The 14,360-nt window shown below is 60.0% G+C and overlaps 1 protein-coding gene across 27 annotated transcripts in view; it reads right to left on the bottom strand.

The window, feature by feature from the left end:
- MROH1 (maestro heat like repeat family member 1) overlaps positions 1-14,360 on the bottom strand; it is a 111,817-nt gene that overhangs the window by 10,314 nt on the left and 87,143 nt on the right. For 10 of the 27 annotated variants that reach the window (XR_004673143.3, XM_063606488.1, XM_034966901.3 and 7 more), the window contains 19 exons: positions 13,070-13,177; positions 12,754-12,898; positions 12,590-12,630; positions 12,201-12,342; positions 11,803-11,855; positions 11,279-11,386; positions 10,845-10,964; positions 10,448-10,612; positions 9,448-9,594; positions 9,335-9,361; positions 8,352-8,474; positions 8,025-8,104; positions 7,614-7,728; positions 7,411-7,506; positions 6,690-6,794; positions 4,529-4,664; positions 4,286-4,398; positions 2,922-3,074; positions 1,586-1,740 (listed from right to left, as the gene is read on the bottom strand). Coding sequence is in view for 26 of the 27 variants with exons in the window: in XM_063606488.1 (XP_063462558.1) it covers positions 1,586-1,740; positions 2,922-3,074; positions 4,286-4,398; positions 4,529-4,664; positions 6,690-6,794; positions 7,411-7,506; positions 7,614-7,728; positions 8,025-8,104; positions 8,352-8,474; positions 9,335-9,361; positions 9,448-9,594; positions 10,448-10,612; positions 10,845-10,964; positions 11,279-11,386; positions 11,803-11,855; positions 12,201-12,342; positions 12,590-12,630; positions 12,754-12,898; positions 13,070-13,177 (2,132 nt within the window). In the remaining variant the exon portion in view is untranslated. The remainder of the gene's footprint in view (positions 1-1,585; positions 1,741-2,921; positions 3,075-4,285; positions 4,399-4,528; positions 4,665-6,689; positions 6,795-7,410; positions 7,507-7,613; positions 7,729-8,024; positions 8,105-8,351; positions 8,475-9,334; positions 9,362-9,447; positions 9,595-10,447; positions 10,613-10,844; positions 10,965-11,278; positions 11,387-11,802; positions 11,856-12,200; positions 12,343-12,589; positions 12,631-12,753; positions 12,899-13,069; positions 13,178-14,360) is intronic. The other 17 variants (XM_063606496.1, XM_055116084.2, XM_063606503.1 and 14 more) reach the window with 3 other exon arrangements.

The following is a 14,360-nucleotide window of genomic DNA, read 5'->3' as shown; positions in this document are numbered from 1 at the left end:
CAGCGGCACCCGGCACTACCTGGCAAGGAGGAAGGATGGGCAGCAGCACCGCTGTGCTAAGCAGAGGCCGGGAAGACCCACCACACAGCACAATCGCCAAAACCTCTAGTGGTGGCGGTCAGGTGGCCGTGACCCTCTAGGGGACTGAGGGGCACACAGGAGCCTGCTGGGGACCGGACACCTCCTCTGCCTTGACCTGGAAAGTCCTGCGGGGCCCAGTGACTCCGTGCTTGCCCTTTGTGTGAGCCACGCCTCCACGGAAAACGAAAACAGTGATTGATGAGCCAGACGGTAATCACGGAGGAAATACAAGTCAACGCCGGCTGTGCCCAAGAACAACGGTCATGACGACTCGGGCGCCCAGCAGCCCAGCCAGACCCAGACCTCAGCCTGCATTTGGGGCCCATGCTGGACTTCAGTGAGGACGCATGCAGCCACCTTTAGGGCAAACACTAAAAGAAAAGCAACAGACTGCAGGATTACAAACTGAGTGGAGAAAGTGAGGTAAGAGGGATACTGTCAATCTAAAAAAGGACAAGAAAGAAGATTTTTAAAAAACAAAACATGTAACAAAGACACAAAAGATATGACAGTGGATTTAAACTCACTCTTATCAGTAACAAAATGCAGCTATTTACCATGCAAGAGATTTAAAACAAACACACAGAAAGGTCAACAGTACCAGGAAGGAGCAGGGCCACCAGACAAGTGCACCTCTGAGCAGAAGGTGCCTGCGGGTCCCCCCTGCCAGGAGGAAGTGGGCATTGCAGCTTGGATGCACCTAATGGGAGGGCCTCAGAGCATATGAAAAAAAGCAAAGCTGACAGGGTAAAGGGCCAGGTGCAAGGAAACCTGTGTTCCCCACGGCAGCCTCACGCCCCCGCCTGCCAGGGGAAGGGTCACTCTGCCTTGCCCAGCATGGAGTCTCCTGGAGGTCACAGGAAGCCAGGTGCCCCTGGGCCAGCCTCTGTCCATGATTAAGATGGCAAAGAAAGGAAGGGCCAGCAGACCCATGCTCCGGAGGCCTCAGCGAGGAAGGGGGACCCCAGTGGGCTGGTGGGTGGTAGACACGCCCTGCCCTTTGCTGGGAGCTGGGAGGTGTGAGCTTGGGAAGACATAGTGATGTATGGTACAGACAAGGTTGTCCTTGAGCTCCTGAGGGGGCTCAGATCAGGCAGTTCCCGGGGGTCTGCTCACAGGCAGCAGTGGATGCCCTGCAAAGGACAAGGCTTGGGGCAGCCGGAACCAAGACACAGGGTGAGGGGCAGCCTCCAGTGTGTGCTGGAGCCTGGGGCCGACAGAGCAGCTAGGCAGTTTTGGGACCTTAGAGGAAGGCAGAAACAGCAGCTTCCCTGTGGGGGTGCTGTGCAGGGCCCACCGGAGCCAGTGAGGATCCCAAAACGCCTGGAGAGGAGAGGTCTCCGTGGGTACCTGAGAGACTGGGGCTTGGCTCCATGTCACTTTCTGTCCCACGTGGCCTACAGCCATGGGAACTCATGCAGAAAGTCGGGGTGCAGAGCCGGGTGGAGGGCTCGGGGAGCATCATTCCAGAGGAACCCCTAAGCCTGGAGTCTGAGCTAGGTACCTGTCCAAGGGCAAGGGGCTGCCCAGGAGGCTGGACACCACGGCTGCGCAGTGCTGGGTGGCCAGGAGGTACACGCTGTGCTGGGCGGCCGGCAGGATGTGCTCTCCCTGGGCCTCCTGAAGCTTGGAGCGCAGCACGCTCACGATCTCGGGCACCTGTAGATGGGCGGGACACGGTGGTCAGGCCACGCGTGGGGGACAGCTGTGGGCACACCTACGCCAGCCCAAGGGGGTGGGGCCATGAGGGAGCCCCATGAGATGCAGAGCTCCATACTGCTGGTGCCAGCCTGAGGTAGGGCCAGGATCCCCCGTGGGCCATGGACAGCCCAGAAGCCAAGGAACTGTAGCCACGACCTGGATTCCGCGTGCAAAGTGGCCAGTGCCCCGGGAGGTAGAGGAAGCGCCAAGGGCACATGTGGCCCAGAGGCTGGTTCGGAGCTGGGCAGGCATCCAACAGAGCCAGCGGCCCCATGCCCTCACAGCACGCCTGCTGGGTGCAACTCTCAGGCTCCCCTGGCAGGCCCACCGGAGGCAGGACCCACACAGCTGCCAACGGCACTCCTGCGGGAGCTGGGCTGGGGACGTGGCGGGAAGGGAGAAGGAGACAGATTCCCAGACCGAGGATGGAGCTGGGCCTGAGATGGAAGGATGGGACTTGGGGGACTGTGAGTTTGCGACTGTCCTGCTGCTCCAGAAAGCAGGTGAACGGAACGCGGGGGAAACATGGGCAGGAGGACGCTGGCCCTGGGACCCCCAGGCCCACCACAAGTCCAGCAGCAGCATAGCATGAGCCTCACTCTGGGGGCCTTGTCACGAGGGGGCTCCCTGCTCATGGTGGGTATTGGCCTGGGAGTCTCCTCTCCACCCTCAGCCATGGTGACCCCTACTGCCAAATGCTTACTGCACAGCTGGAAAATACCACCATGTTGGGTGAAAACAAACAAAGCAATGGGCCATGAGGTCAGGCTTGCCTCGCCCTAGGGGACGGCTGACACACTGTGGGCTAAGGGAAACATGAGTGCTTTCACCCGCCTTTTCACTTCCTTTTCCCCCTTTATTCTCTCAGCACTTGTTTTTGCCAAATTCTAACCCCTGTCTTCAGACATAAGAGAAAGATTTCTCCATGGTAGTCCTGTAGGGAGAGGGGGCACAGCAGTGAGGGTCACACCCGAGGAGGGCTGGGCAGGGTGGTCCAGGACAGGCCAGGGCCAGCCTCACTGTTTTCTCCCGCAGTGCCACCTCTCCAAGAGCCACTACCCCACTCCTGCCCTGCCCGCCCCACCGCGCCCTCTCCCACCTTCTCCTGGAGCCCCCCCCCGCGCCCCACCCTCTCCTACCTTCTCCTGGAGCACGCCGCCCCGCTCCTGCAGCAGGCAGTTGATCATGACGGTAGCTGCTCGGGAGCAGTTCTTTTCGGGGTCTCCCAGGGCCTCAAACATGGTTAGCAAGAGGCTGATGAGCTGGTCTGGGGGGAGGCGCTTGGCAATAATCTAGGAGGAAGGTGATGCCAGAGGTTGAGGGAAGGGGGCCACCCCCAACGCCACTTCTCCGAGGCGTCGGGTCTCAGGGGCTCGCGTTAGGGCGGGAAGCCACGCCCCTTCTTGCAGCCCGGCCCCAGCCGCTGGGCCCTGCGCCTTCAATGAGCTCGCTGCACGGGGGTGGGGTCTCCTTCTCCAGAACCTGCCAGGGCCTGCTGGAATCTGGGCGGGCTCCTGGAAGGTGGTGCCTGGGCAGCTGCAGGGCTGGGGTCACAGTACCCTCCTCAGGCTCCTTCTGACCAGTGAAGTGGGCTGGGAGCAGCCCTGTGGTGCGGTCGCCCTGGAGCTCTCTAGAACACGGGGTCAAGGGCACATGAGCCTTAGCTCACACCTGTGATCCCAGCACCAGAAAGGGCCCTGGTGACCTACCCCTCCTTCCTCTGCAGGAGACACAGTCTCTGGACCTGGAAGGCCATTCCTAAGCACCAAATGGAGACAGGCCGTGTTCCAGCTTGGGGACCCACATGAGAGCACGGAGGGAGGGGCAGCTTTCTCATCCCCTTGGAAGGACTTTTTTTTTTTTTCCCCCTGTAATGCAATACTTTAATAATACTCAAGCTTGTGTTGTGAGCTGAGCCTCAGAGTAGACCAGGCAGGCATGGGTCGGGGAGGGGACGCAGTGCCCAGGGTCATCCTCCCTTCAGATGGCAGTGGACAAAGCACCTTGACCAGCTGGAACCAAGGGCAGGGCCCGTCCCTGGCCCCTTGGCAAGAGGGCTAGAGCCCGCTGCACCCTGCAGGCGATGATCCTAGCCCCCCACGTGGCTCTTGGGTAGCCTTTGGGGACAACACCACACAGGGCAGCCGCTGAAGATTCTGTTCCAGAAACCTGCATCTTCATGAGCAGGCCAGGGTATCAGTGGCAGGGAGAGGACGGCTGTGCCTCATGGCACCCCATTCTCTCCTCGGCCTCTGCCAGGTCTCAAGACAAATAGCACCTTCCTCTCGTATGGACTGCACTGCCCCAGCGTAGGCAGGTGTGGGTGATGGGGCCAGTGCAGGGCAGCGCCGGCAACTAATGCAAACACCCAGGCCCTGCTCATGTCCACTGGCCATGGGTGGCACTTACAGAGGCTAGGGGAGGCCAGGTGCTACCTCGGAAGTCCCTGTTAGCCCCAGACAGTGCCAGCCTGCCTTCCGGCCGCAGAGCTCCCAGCTGGTACCTGGCCTACACTGTGGCAGGTGTGGAAGAGAATGGCGGGGTCAGGGTGCACGAGGCCGTCCTTGAGGCTGAGGAGCCGCTCCGCCACGTCATCGCGGTAGTCCCGGGAGAAGCCTGAGAGGCGGCAGGAACGAGCAGTCGGGCCCAGGCCCTCCCTGGCAATCCCCCAGCCTGGACTCTGCACCTCATCCCTCCAAGCACCCCTGCACGACCACTGGCCCCCACACTCCTGACGAGGGCTCACCCTCATAGCCGAGCTGGAGGTACAGCAGGGAGTAGACACAGTCCACGGCCTCCTGGCGGGTGGCAGGCCACAGGTCCGCACACCGTGGGGAGAAGAGGCCGATGAGAAGGCCCAGGTTGTGGAAGGGCACCAGGGCCTGGAGGAGGAGATGCCTGGGCTATTAGAATGCTGGGGGTGGGTGGATGCCACCTATGCCACCTGTACCCAGAGGAGGGCTGGAGTGTGGCCAGGAGTGCTGCTGGTGTCCACGAAGCCCTGGGCCCTCAGTGTGGCCAACACAGCTCCCAGTGAGTTCCTCCCTCCCTTCCTGCTGCAGCGTGGGCGCTGCTCAGCTCGTCTACACCAGGGCCACACAGGCTCCCAGGCCGGGCCCCTACAAGAAGGAGGGCCAGGCCATGCTGACGTGGGCACGCAGGTGTGTGCAGGCGGACGGACAACTGGGGTGAGGAGGGGGCCCCAAATGGGAGGAGTGCACGGGCTCTGCCAATTTGGGTGAGGGGCAGGACTGTACAAGACCCCCTCACACCCTGACTGTCCTGGTCCTGCCTTCCAGAGCCTTTCTGCTCTCCTCAGTCCTGCTCCTCCCATGCTCCTATAGGCAGACAGCTTCCTCCTACTTCCACACCTCCTCCCCGGCAGACGCACCTGTCCCCCTCCCACCACCTGCTCCCTTCTCAGCCCCCACGTGCGAGGCCTTCCTGGGAGGTGCTCCCACCCTGCCCTTGCACAGGATCCTGGGCTCAGATGGAAACCTGGTATCTACTTGGGCGCCACTGATGAGAAAGAATTTCAAGTCAGAAGGGAAAGGCTGGAATGTTAGAGAAAGACTGCAGGGTGACCAGCCATTGTTCTTAGGCTGGGCATCCATCACACCATGCACCAAGGTAAGCTTCAGCCAGACCAGGGTTATGTGATGAACAGGCCATGAAAGCATGAGGTGGGAAGAGCCCTGAACACACGAGATTTGGCCACATAAAGAATGAAAGTTTTGGCAGGGCGCGGTGGCTCATGCCTGTAATCCCAGCACTTTGGGAGGCTGAGGTGGGCAGATCACTTGAGGTCAGGAGTTCAAGACCAGCCTGGGAGTTCAAGACCAGTTCAAGGCCAACAGGATGAAACCCCGTCTCTACTAAAAATACAAAAATTAGCCGGCAGTGGTGGTGGGCGCCTGTAATCCCAGCTACTCGGGAGGCTGGGGCAGGAGAATCGCTTCAACCCAGGAGGCGGAGGTTGCTGTGAGCCAAGATTGCGCCACTGCACTCCAGCCTGGGTGAGAGCGAAAGACTCGGTCTCAGAAAGGAAAGAAAGAAGGAAGGGAAGGAGGAAGGAAGGGAGGGAGGGAGGGAGGGAGGGAGGGAGGGGAGGAGGGGAGGAAGGGAGGAAGGGAGGGAGGGAGGGAGGGAAAGAAAAAAGAAAAGAAAAGATAGTTTTGGTGCATTAACAAAAGGCCAGGTGCAGTGGCTCACATCTGTAACCCCAGCATCTGTCATCCCAGCACTTTGGGAGGCCGAGACAGGAGGATCACTTGAGCCCAAGAGTTCAAGACCAGCCTGGGCAATGTAGCAAGACCCATCTCTACAAAAAATAAAAGAAAATCAGCTGGGTGTGGTGGCATGCACCTGTAGTCTCAGCTACTCGGGAGGCCAAGGCGGGAGGATCACTTGAGCCCAGGAGTTCCAGGCTGCAGTGAGCTGTGTTTGCACCATTGCACTCCAGCCTGGGCAACAGAGTGAGACCCTGTCTCAGGGAAAAAAAGAGAGAGAAAAGAAAGCCTAGAATAATCCTGACAGATGACAAAAAGATATTTAGCAAAATCTAATATCTGTTCCTGATAAAAGTTCTCATTAAAAGAAATAGATGCTTCTGGAACATGATAAAAATATCGCCAACCAAATCCAGCACCGCGCTCAACAGTGAAGCCCTGGAGACCAGAGGTGCATGTTCCTTCCGGCTAACAGTGGGCCCCTGATGACAACGGACTCTATTCTGAGCAGCCATCCCTGACAACTCCTGGCCTTGACAGGCCCTCAATCCAGGTCTCAAGGAAGAGGACTGTGGCCTGAGCTGGGGCGGCGGCCAGAGGAAGCCAGGAAGGCAGCTCACACTCTGGGTCATGAGTGCCACAGGCATCAGCACCTGGGCCAGGGACCCAGGTACTCACGCTGACACGCAGGTGCTCCAGGAAGTAGCGCAGCAGGAGGGCGCTCAGGCCCAGGGCCCGCGCCCGCTCGTGACCTCTTGGGGACTTGATCCATGGGCTCAGGTGCTGAGGAAGAGGGGCGTCACACAGGTACTGCTCAGAGGGCAGCCCTGGGGGCAGGAGCCTTGTGCATCGTGGGCCAGCTCAGTGTCCCTGCCAGGCCATCCTTCCCGGGCTACAGGGGGCCAAGCCGGGGACCCAGAGTGGTGCCAGCCTTAGGCCACCATAGCTCCTCTGGCCCTGCCACTCTGTCCTCCAGTCTGGTCACAGACAGAACCCAGCCCAGGTGGACCCAGGGCCAGCCAGGACTGTGGAGGGACAGGGTGGAGGCCACCTTGGTCCTAGAAGAACACACTCCGAGCATGGGGGTCGGCCCCACCCTAGCGCCACCCTGGTAGCGGCCCCCAGTCAGGAGCCATGGGTACCCGTGGGCCCCCCCATCCCTGTGCCATGCAGTGGCGGGAGAGGACAGGCTCCAGAGGTCCCACCTGGGTCAGGGCCTCCCCAACTGCTTGCCAGCGCAGATGGGAGAGGGTGCACCTGCCTGTTCATAAACCACCCCCAAGTGCAGAGAGCACCAAACTGTCCCTGTGGTGCCCATATGTGGAGAGAGGGCCAGCAGCCAGGTGGAGTGCCCTCTGTGCCCCCATCCCCATCCCCATGACAGTTCCCCCCTGCACACCTCAATCATGATCTGCAGGCCTTGGGGGGTCATGTTCCGCTGCAGGAGGCTCGTCAGCAAATCCTCAAGGGCGTGCAGTGTCTCCAGATACAGGGACTGGAAGGAGAGCCAGGCCGTCCAGCCCCACCAGTGACCCCGCAGCCTACAGTGGCCTCCCACCCCTCTCACGGATGTGGACACAGGCAAGGGAAACACAGGGATACCTTCTGGCAGCCTCCGTCCTCCTCCTTGGGCTCAGGTAGCAGGGCCATGATGCTGTGCAGGCAGCCATGGATCACATCCGCCCGGGCCTGCTCGTCCAGCGCTGGCTCCACGGAGCTGAGAGGCAAGTTAAGGGCCCCAGACAATGATCCTAAGGCTGAGACTCAGACACCCAGTAACCTCCAGGCCTGTGCGGGCAGCACAGCCACTGCCATGTTTACTCTGCTCCAGACCATGGCGGCACCCCACGCAGCATGCGCACACACAAGGCGTGCACATACGCGCATACACGCACACGCGCGCACGTGCACACACACGCATACACGTGTGCGCACACAGGCATGCACACACGTGCACACACATGCACGCACACACGCAGCTGCACGGGCCTGTGCAGAGGCAGGAAAGGATACACCAAGTAAGTGCAGGTGAGCATGGCTTTCTTCCGAATAGGTGTCCTCAGGGAGTCCGGGGGCTCTGCCCTGATGAACTCCTGGGTGAGGCAGGTGCATGACTCAGCCCTTGGAGGAAACGCCAGCTCTCCTCCCTGGTCAAGCTCTGTCCCCCAGCCTAAGTGACAGGCAGGGCCCGAGGAGCACAGCCCCATGTGTCCCTACCTGGCCCCTCCCATGTTCCCAGGCTGTCTTCACATTATCACCCTCAGTGCCCCCAGTCCCCACCTCTGGCCTCAGTCTCCCAGGAACCTGCCTGAGGACCTGCCAGGCCACGGCCACGCTCACCATCATCTGTGCCACCAGCTCTGCTTTCCGGGTGAAGTGGAAGGAGCCAGCCTGGGTGCTGCTGCAGATGGCGCGGCTGACCATGCACACACTCTGGACAAGGCACAGCTTCAGGGCTGGGTCCTGCAGGGACGCAGGGCTACAGGAGACGCCCACGCCCACCCTCCAGGGCTGAACCCGCACACACCCCCTTTTCTTTCCTCCGAAGCCAGAAGCACTCTGCTCTCAAAGGAGCTCTCTAGCCAGCCCTTTTGCTTATCAAAGTCCGTGTGGAAGAAGCGGGGGGCCACGCAGGGGTTCCCCCGTGTCACACTCCAGAGAAGACAGGCCACAGAGCAGACACTGTGTGGTGTGACCAGAGGGCCCCCCACAGCAGGAGCAGAGTCCTCCGGGGAGCGCTGAAGGGCTGGGAAAAGAACCTCTCAGAACAGCCCCGCCCTCCCAGCCACCGCAGGAGAACCAGAGGGCCTATTCTTCAAGGAGGGGCTGACTGTCCTGAGAGAGGGGCTTGTCAGGTTAGTGCCAGGGAGGCCAGAAGGGAAACTTGTTAGTGAGGCTGGGGTGAGGCCTTGGGGGCCAGTGGAGCCTCCACTGCCACTTCCACTGGCTTTGGGCCTTGCCCCCTCTCCTAGTTGCTCACTGGGGTCCGGGGAGGTACAGCCCCCACGAGCACTGGGGAGCAGAGCCAGAGGAGGTTCCAGCTGTCCTGGGACGGGTGGGGCTGGCTGAACTCCCTGGGGGGCGACAGCCCACGACCCGGCCCCTCGGAGGCGCAGACGCCTCCCTTCTTCCCACTGCCGTCCAGGGCCCAGGCCAGGGAAGGAGCCCTGGTGATGCTCTCGAATGCCTCCTGAGGACGGAGACCAGGAAGCCCCAGCAAGCTCCAAGCTCCCCCTCCGGCCTCTGCCTATGAAGCTCAACCCGCCCAGAGGAGAGCCGAGAGGAGAGAAGCCAGTCCAGCACTTAATTCCTACACACTGTACCTTGGTTTCTACCTTTATTCCTAGAACCTGAACAACAAAAAGTGAAATGAGTTAAGACGTGACTCCCCGGCAGCCCCAGCTCCCCTGCGTGGCAGGCCCACCGCAGTGCCCACCTTGGTGCTGAAGTGCTGGCTGATGTTCCGGAGGATGTCTGACTCCGCCTTGGCCAGCACCAGCTCCCGGGGGGCCCGGGCCGCCACGTGCCCATAGCACAGGATCAGAGCACTCTTCACCTTCTCCACTTCATTCTCACTTCGATCCTGAGAGGCCAGAGGAACCAGCGGGACTTCAGTTACACAATTACACTCCCCGACGGGAATCCTCGGCCTCAGAAACTCCTGAAATCTTCCCAGAAGAAGGGCCAGAGCCAGTCAGTGACAGCAGAGGTGTGACCCAGCCATGCAGGGCACCACCTGAATCTGGGGATGGGGAGAGCCTCTTTGCAAGGGGCAGGAGCACAGGCAGCCAGCCAGGCATGGGCCCACTGGGTACTGAGTAACAGAGGGCCAAGGGCCGAGGTAGCAGAGGGCCGAGGGTCAAGGCAGCGCAGCCACGTGAGAGAGTCAGGCAGGAGGCAGCTGAGAAGAGCTCAAGGCCCCACTCTTGCTGCGCTGCAGATCAGCCTCCATCCGCACAGCAAGGGCTGGGAAGCCCTGCATGCTTGGTCCAGCCCTGAGATGCTGTAACTGGGACAGTTACGGGAGACAGAAAACAGAGGGACCACAGCCGGGTTGGGGGCCTGCAGCAGGGGCCCACTCCTTCCTTAAACCAGGCTTAGGCTCCGCCAGCACAGCTGGTGGTTTGGCAAGAACGCAGAATCTGCCAGCCACCAGGGGGCAGAGGCCTGCCCCAGCCGCGAACCCCTCTCATCACCCACACCTGGCAGAGACGTGGCCCTGGCCACAGCTACGTTTGCCTCCAGGAGGCCATTCTGCCGCCCTCCCCACTGGGAGCACCCACGCACAGGTCCTGCCCATGGAAGGAATGCAGGAGCAAAAATTGCTCCAGGGACGCAACCAGCTTCCTGCCCAACTCCAGCCCGCAGGGCACCCCCTGAGCCTCAAACTTGTGGATAGACAGCTGTCCCCAGCCCTGCACCGGTGTCACCCTAACCTTAAAAATGTTGAGAATGCCAATGGATTTTCTGAAGACCTCTGACCTCACGAAGTCCTCCAGCTGGGCCAGCGTGTCCTCGAGGTGGGAGATGGCACAGATTCCGAAGCAGCAGGCGAGGCCCTGGGGGGCAGCACACTTACCCCGGGCAGGGAAGAGCACGCACTGCCACACATGCACGCACACTGTCACGTGTGGACATGGGCACACCCACATGTACACACATGCGCACACTTGCACACACAACACATGCACACACCCTCTCTCTGCATATACGCACACCACGTGTGTATGCACACACAGGCATGCAGGCTAGCCAGCTGCCTCAGAGAACAGCAGGTGCCACCGTCCTCCAGCCCTGGGGTGTCTGGGGCTTCTGCAGGGAAAGTGGCCCCACCTCGCGTTCTGCCTCCTCCTGGTATCTGGCCGTCTCCAGCAGCTCTTGAAGGTGCTTCCTCACCACCTCCTTACTTGAAGCAGCACCCAGGGTGGTTCCTATGCATTTGTACAGGAAGTTCTGAAACAAAACCAGAGAACACGGCTCTGCCTGACTCCTGAGTACAGGGAGACCCAGCGCTGCCGTGGGGCTGCCCCTGGGGTGCACCTCCTGCCCACAAGCTGATGAGAACTGCAGGGTGAGTCCGGGGCAACATCTGAGGAATAAGGGGTGGGGCCGGTGGGCTCTCGCACTCCTGGCCCTCAGCCACCACGAGGAGGCTCTGCCAGGCCACCAGGGCCATGGGAGACAGGGCCCAGACAGCAAGTGACAGACACGAGACCCAGGAACTCGGAGCCCAAGTACCACACCAAGAACGCCAGCAGGTGCCCCACCTTCTCCTGGGGTGCCTCATCGTAGCAGGGCAGCTGCCTGCACAGCTCCAGGCTCAGCTGGCAGATCCACGCGTTGTCAGAAATGATGGCCAGGGTGTCTCGCAGGAACTGCAGGCCAAGATGCCACTGAGGGGCTGGGAGCCCGACCCCTCACAGGGCTGGCTGGAGCCTGGGCACATCCCCATGTGCTGTGGCTGCAGGGGCTGCAGACCGCCTTCCAGCGGAGGCCGGGGACGGCAGAGCCAACCCTCAGGGGACAGCCATGCCACAGTTGGCTCACCAGGCAGGGTGAGAGGTGGCCCCCGACGCTTGGGGCTGCGACTGCTAGAGGGCCGGTGCCTTGTCACAGCAAGGCCCCCGCCGCAAGGCTGCTGGGGTCTTCAGCCTTGACGCTGCCTGATCCTTGACTCCCCAGCCAAACCACGAGGTGAGGTCGAGGCAGGTGGCCCAGCCTCTGCCACCCCAGCACCCCCCAGGCCAGACAACACCTTAAGGCCCAGGATGGGCCGTACCCCGGCCCTCACCATCAACAGCTTCTCCTCCCACTCCTCCTGTGGCAGGGTCTCTTCTGTGTGCTCTGAAATGACAGCCGCGCAGGCCAGCCCATCCCAACACGCACCAGTGGGGCTCAGAGCCCAGCACCTGCCCTGGAGCTGGGGATGCTCAGCACAGACAAGCCCCAGCGCCCCGCTGCCCCCCACCTGCTCCCAGGAAGCACCCAGCGGGAGTGCTTTTCAAGCCCCAGGTCATCTGGGGCCTTTCTTGGATGACAGGGGAGACTGTTTTTTCCAATTATACAACCCTAGTCCCCATTGGCCACCCTAGTGCCACTTGGCAAAGGTGGGGTCAGAGCTAGCACTCTCCTACTCTGAGACCTGCCCTCCCCACAGGGCTATGCACCCCATCCTGACCCTGGCCTCACCATCCAGGTACCCCAGCAGCAGCGGGACAGTCGTCTCCCAATGCTGACCCAGCAAAGGGTGAATGTTTGGGTGCAGAACACTGAGGAGGCGCAGCGCCGCCGCCCCACGTCCGTCCCCTAGGTAGGGGCTGGAAGACACAACCTGAAAAGAGGCGTGGGAGCCGGGTCTGAGCAGGGAGCACTGGTCATGCCCACAACCTGCACCTGCAGGGCCACATCACCCGACGGGGAGCCTGGCTCTTCCCAAAGCTGGGCCGCCCACGTAGAGGAAAACCACACCTGAGCCCTGACCGCGGCTGCCCACTGAGAAGGTAACCCCTTCCAAGCCTGGGTGGAGCACAGGGACACAGAGTGGGGCGCTGGGCACGCTGTGAAAGGGCGAGGCTCACCAACAGTCTTCCGGTTACAGCATAGGGAGACGGGAGGCTCGCTGGAGATGAGAGGTGGAAATAGTCAGTGGGGGGCTGCCTGTAGCCCTGGGGCGGGTGTCAGGAACTGGAGGATGGGGAAGTGGGGGCAGGAGTGGGGAGGTGGAGTACGGCACGGTACGCACCATGGGCGTCGTACTGGATGAGGAAGGCGTCGGCCCCGGCCTCCTGCCTCTTCTGTGCCAGATGCACGAGGCTCCTGCAGAGCGGAGTCAGGGCCCCAGTGAAGCGCACAGGGGTGAGGAACTGGAGCAGGTATGGCCAGAGGACCTAGGGGAGCAGAGGGCCTGGTCTGCATCCGCCCAGAGGGAGGTCCCATGCAGATAGGGCCCTGCCAGAGCTCCAAGGTGGAGACAGACCCTTTGCTGGGCCTGAGCACCCTGGGCCACTGCCCTGGAGAGCTCTGTTGTCACCAGGCAGGGACGGGTGCCGTGCACTCACGTGACTCATCCTGTCCACGGTGGTGCTGACCAGGTAGAGGGTGCGCACGCTGATGGCCCGCACACTGTCGGCCTTGGGGTCCTTGCTGCCGGGGCCTGGCTTCTCAGGCTGGAGGAAGGCAAAAGGCGAAGGCGTGCGTGGGCGGCCATGGCTCTGGACCTGAGGACACGGCCTGCCCGGAAGCAGGGCAGACCCTGAGCCTCGCCGCAGGTCATGCAGACATGTGCACCACCTGCCACAGACAGGAAAGGCACTCTCCGCTAAGATCACCCAAGAAAGCAGGCTTACCTGCCTCAGTTCTCATCTTCAAAACAAACAAAACCTTGAGCATTTGCTAAGCTACTGACTCCATAAAAAATCACTGCTCGTGACGTTGCAATGCCTGCAGGGGAGGAACGGGATAGCCTCTGTGGGAACGTTAACCATGTCAGAAAACCTGGTTCCCACCAGGACGCCACCCAGCCTCGGCAGCCACGGTGGGCTGGATGTCTGCTGTCCTCTCTGTACGCTCAGCTCCCCAGAAGGCGTCCCTGTAAGCAGACGACTTCTGTTTCCCACACGTTCCATTCAGGTTTTGAAATACCAAAAAGTAAAAGCTCAACCACAAAGCGGCATATTTGGAAAAATGGCAACACTGCAGGGACTTCTAATCCCTCTCTTTCAGAAGCTAAAAGTCACACAGAAAAAAAAAATAGTGATATTTAGGCCTTGAACTTCAATTTTTACAGTAGGCGCTAAAAATATAGATAGAACTTCATACCAAACATACACTTTGAAATCCTGACCATTAGGCCAAAAATAATATTGCAACCAACACTTAAAAGCAGAAATCAACCTGGCCAGATTCAATATAACAATAAATCCACAACACCCATGAAAACCTATCGACCTGGAGATTTTAAAGATCATAAAAGAATCATTTGTGTTAATAAAGAAACCAAATAGAAACTGCAAAATACCCGATAACGAACAGTGACGACATACTCCATCAGAAACACGAACGTTAGGACACAGACTGGGGACAATGCCTGTGCGAAAAAATGCACCAAAAGTACCACAACAGGGAGACAAGGAACCACAACGGGGAAATGAGGAGCCAAGAACAAGGAAAATCCCAGCGACAGGGGGTGAAAAAGTATAACCATGAAATAAAGAATTCAATTCAGGAAACAAATAATGTAACGATTCACTGAGGAAGAAATTACTAACTTGGAAGAACAGGCTGCCGAAGACTTCAAGGAAGAAGAAATTTAAAAAGAATGGAAGAAGAAAAAGCTAAAAGATGTGAAGA

The sequence above is a fragment of the Pan paniscus genome, chromosome 7, assembly GCF_029289425.2.
Source record: "Pan paniscus chromosome 7, NHGRI_mPanPan1-v2.0_pri, whole genome shotgun sequence".
NCBI classification, from domain to species: Eukaryota; Metazoa; Chordata; class Mammalia; order Primates; family Hominidae; genus Pan; species Pan paniscus.
The sequence above is the reverse complement of the archived record's forward strand: the minus strand, read 5'-3'. Positions and strand labels throughout refer to the sequence as shown.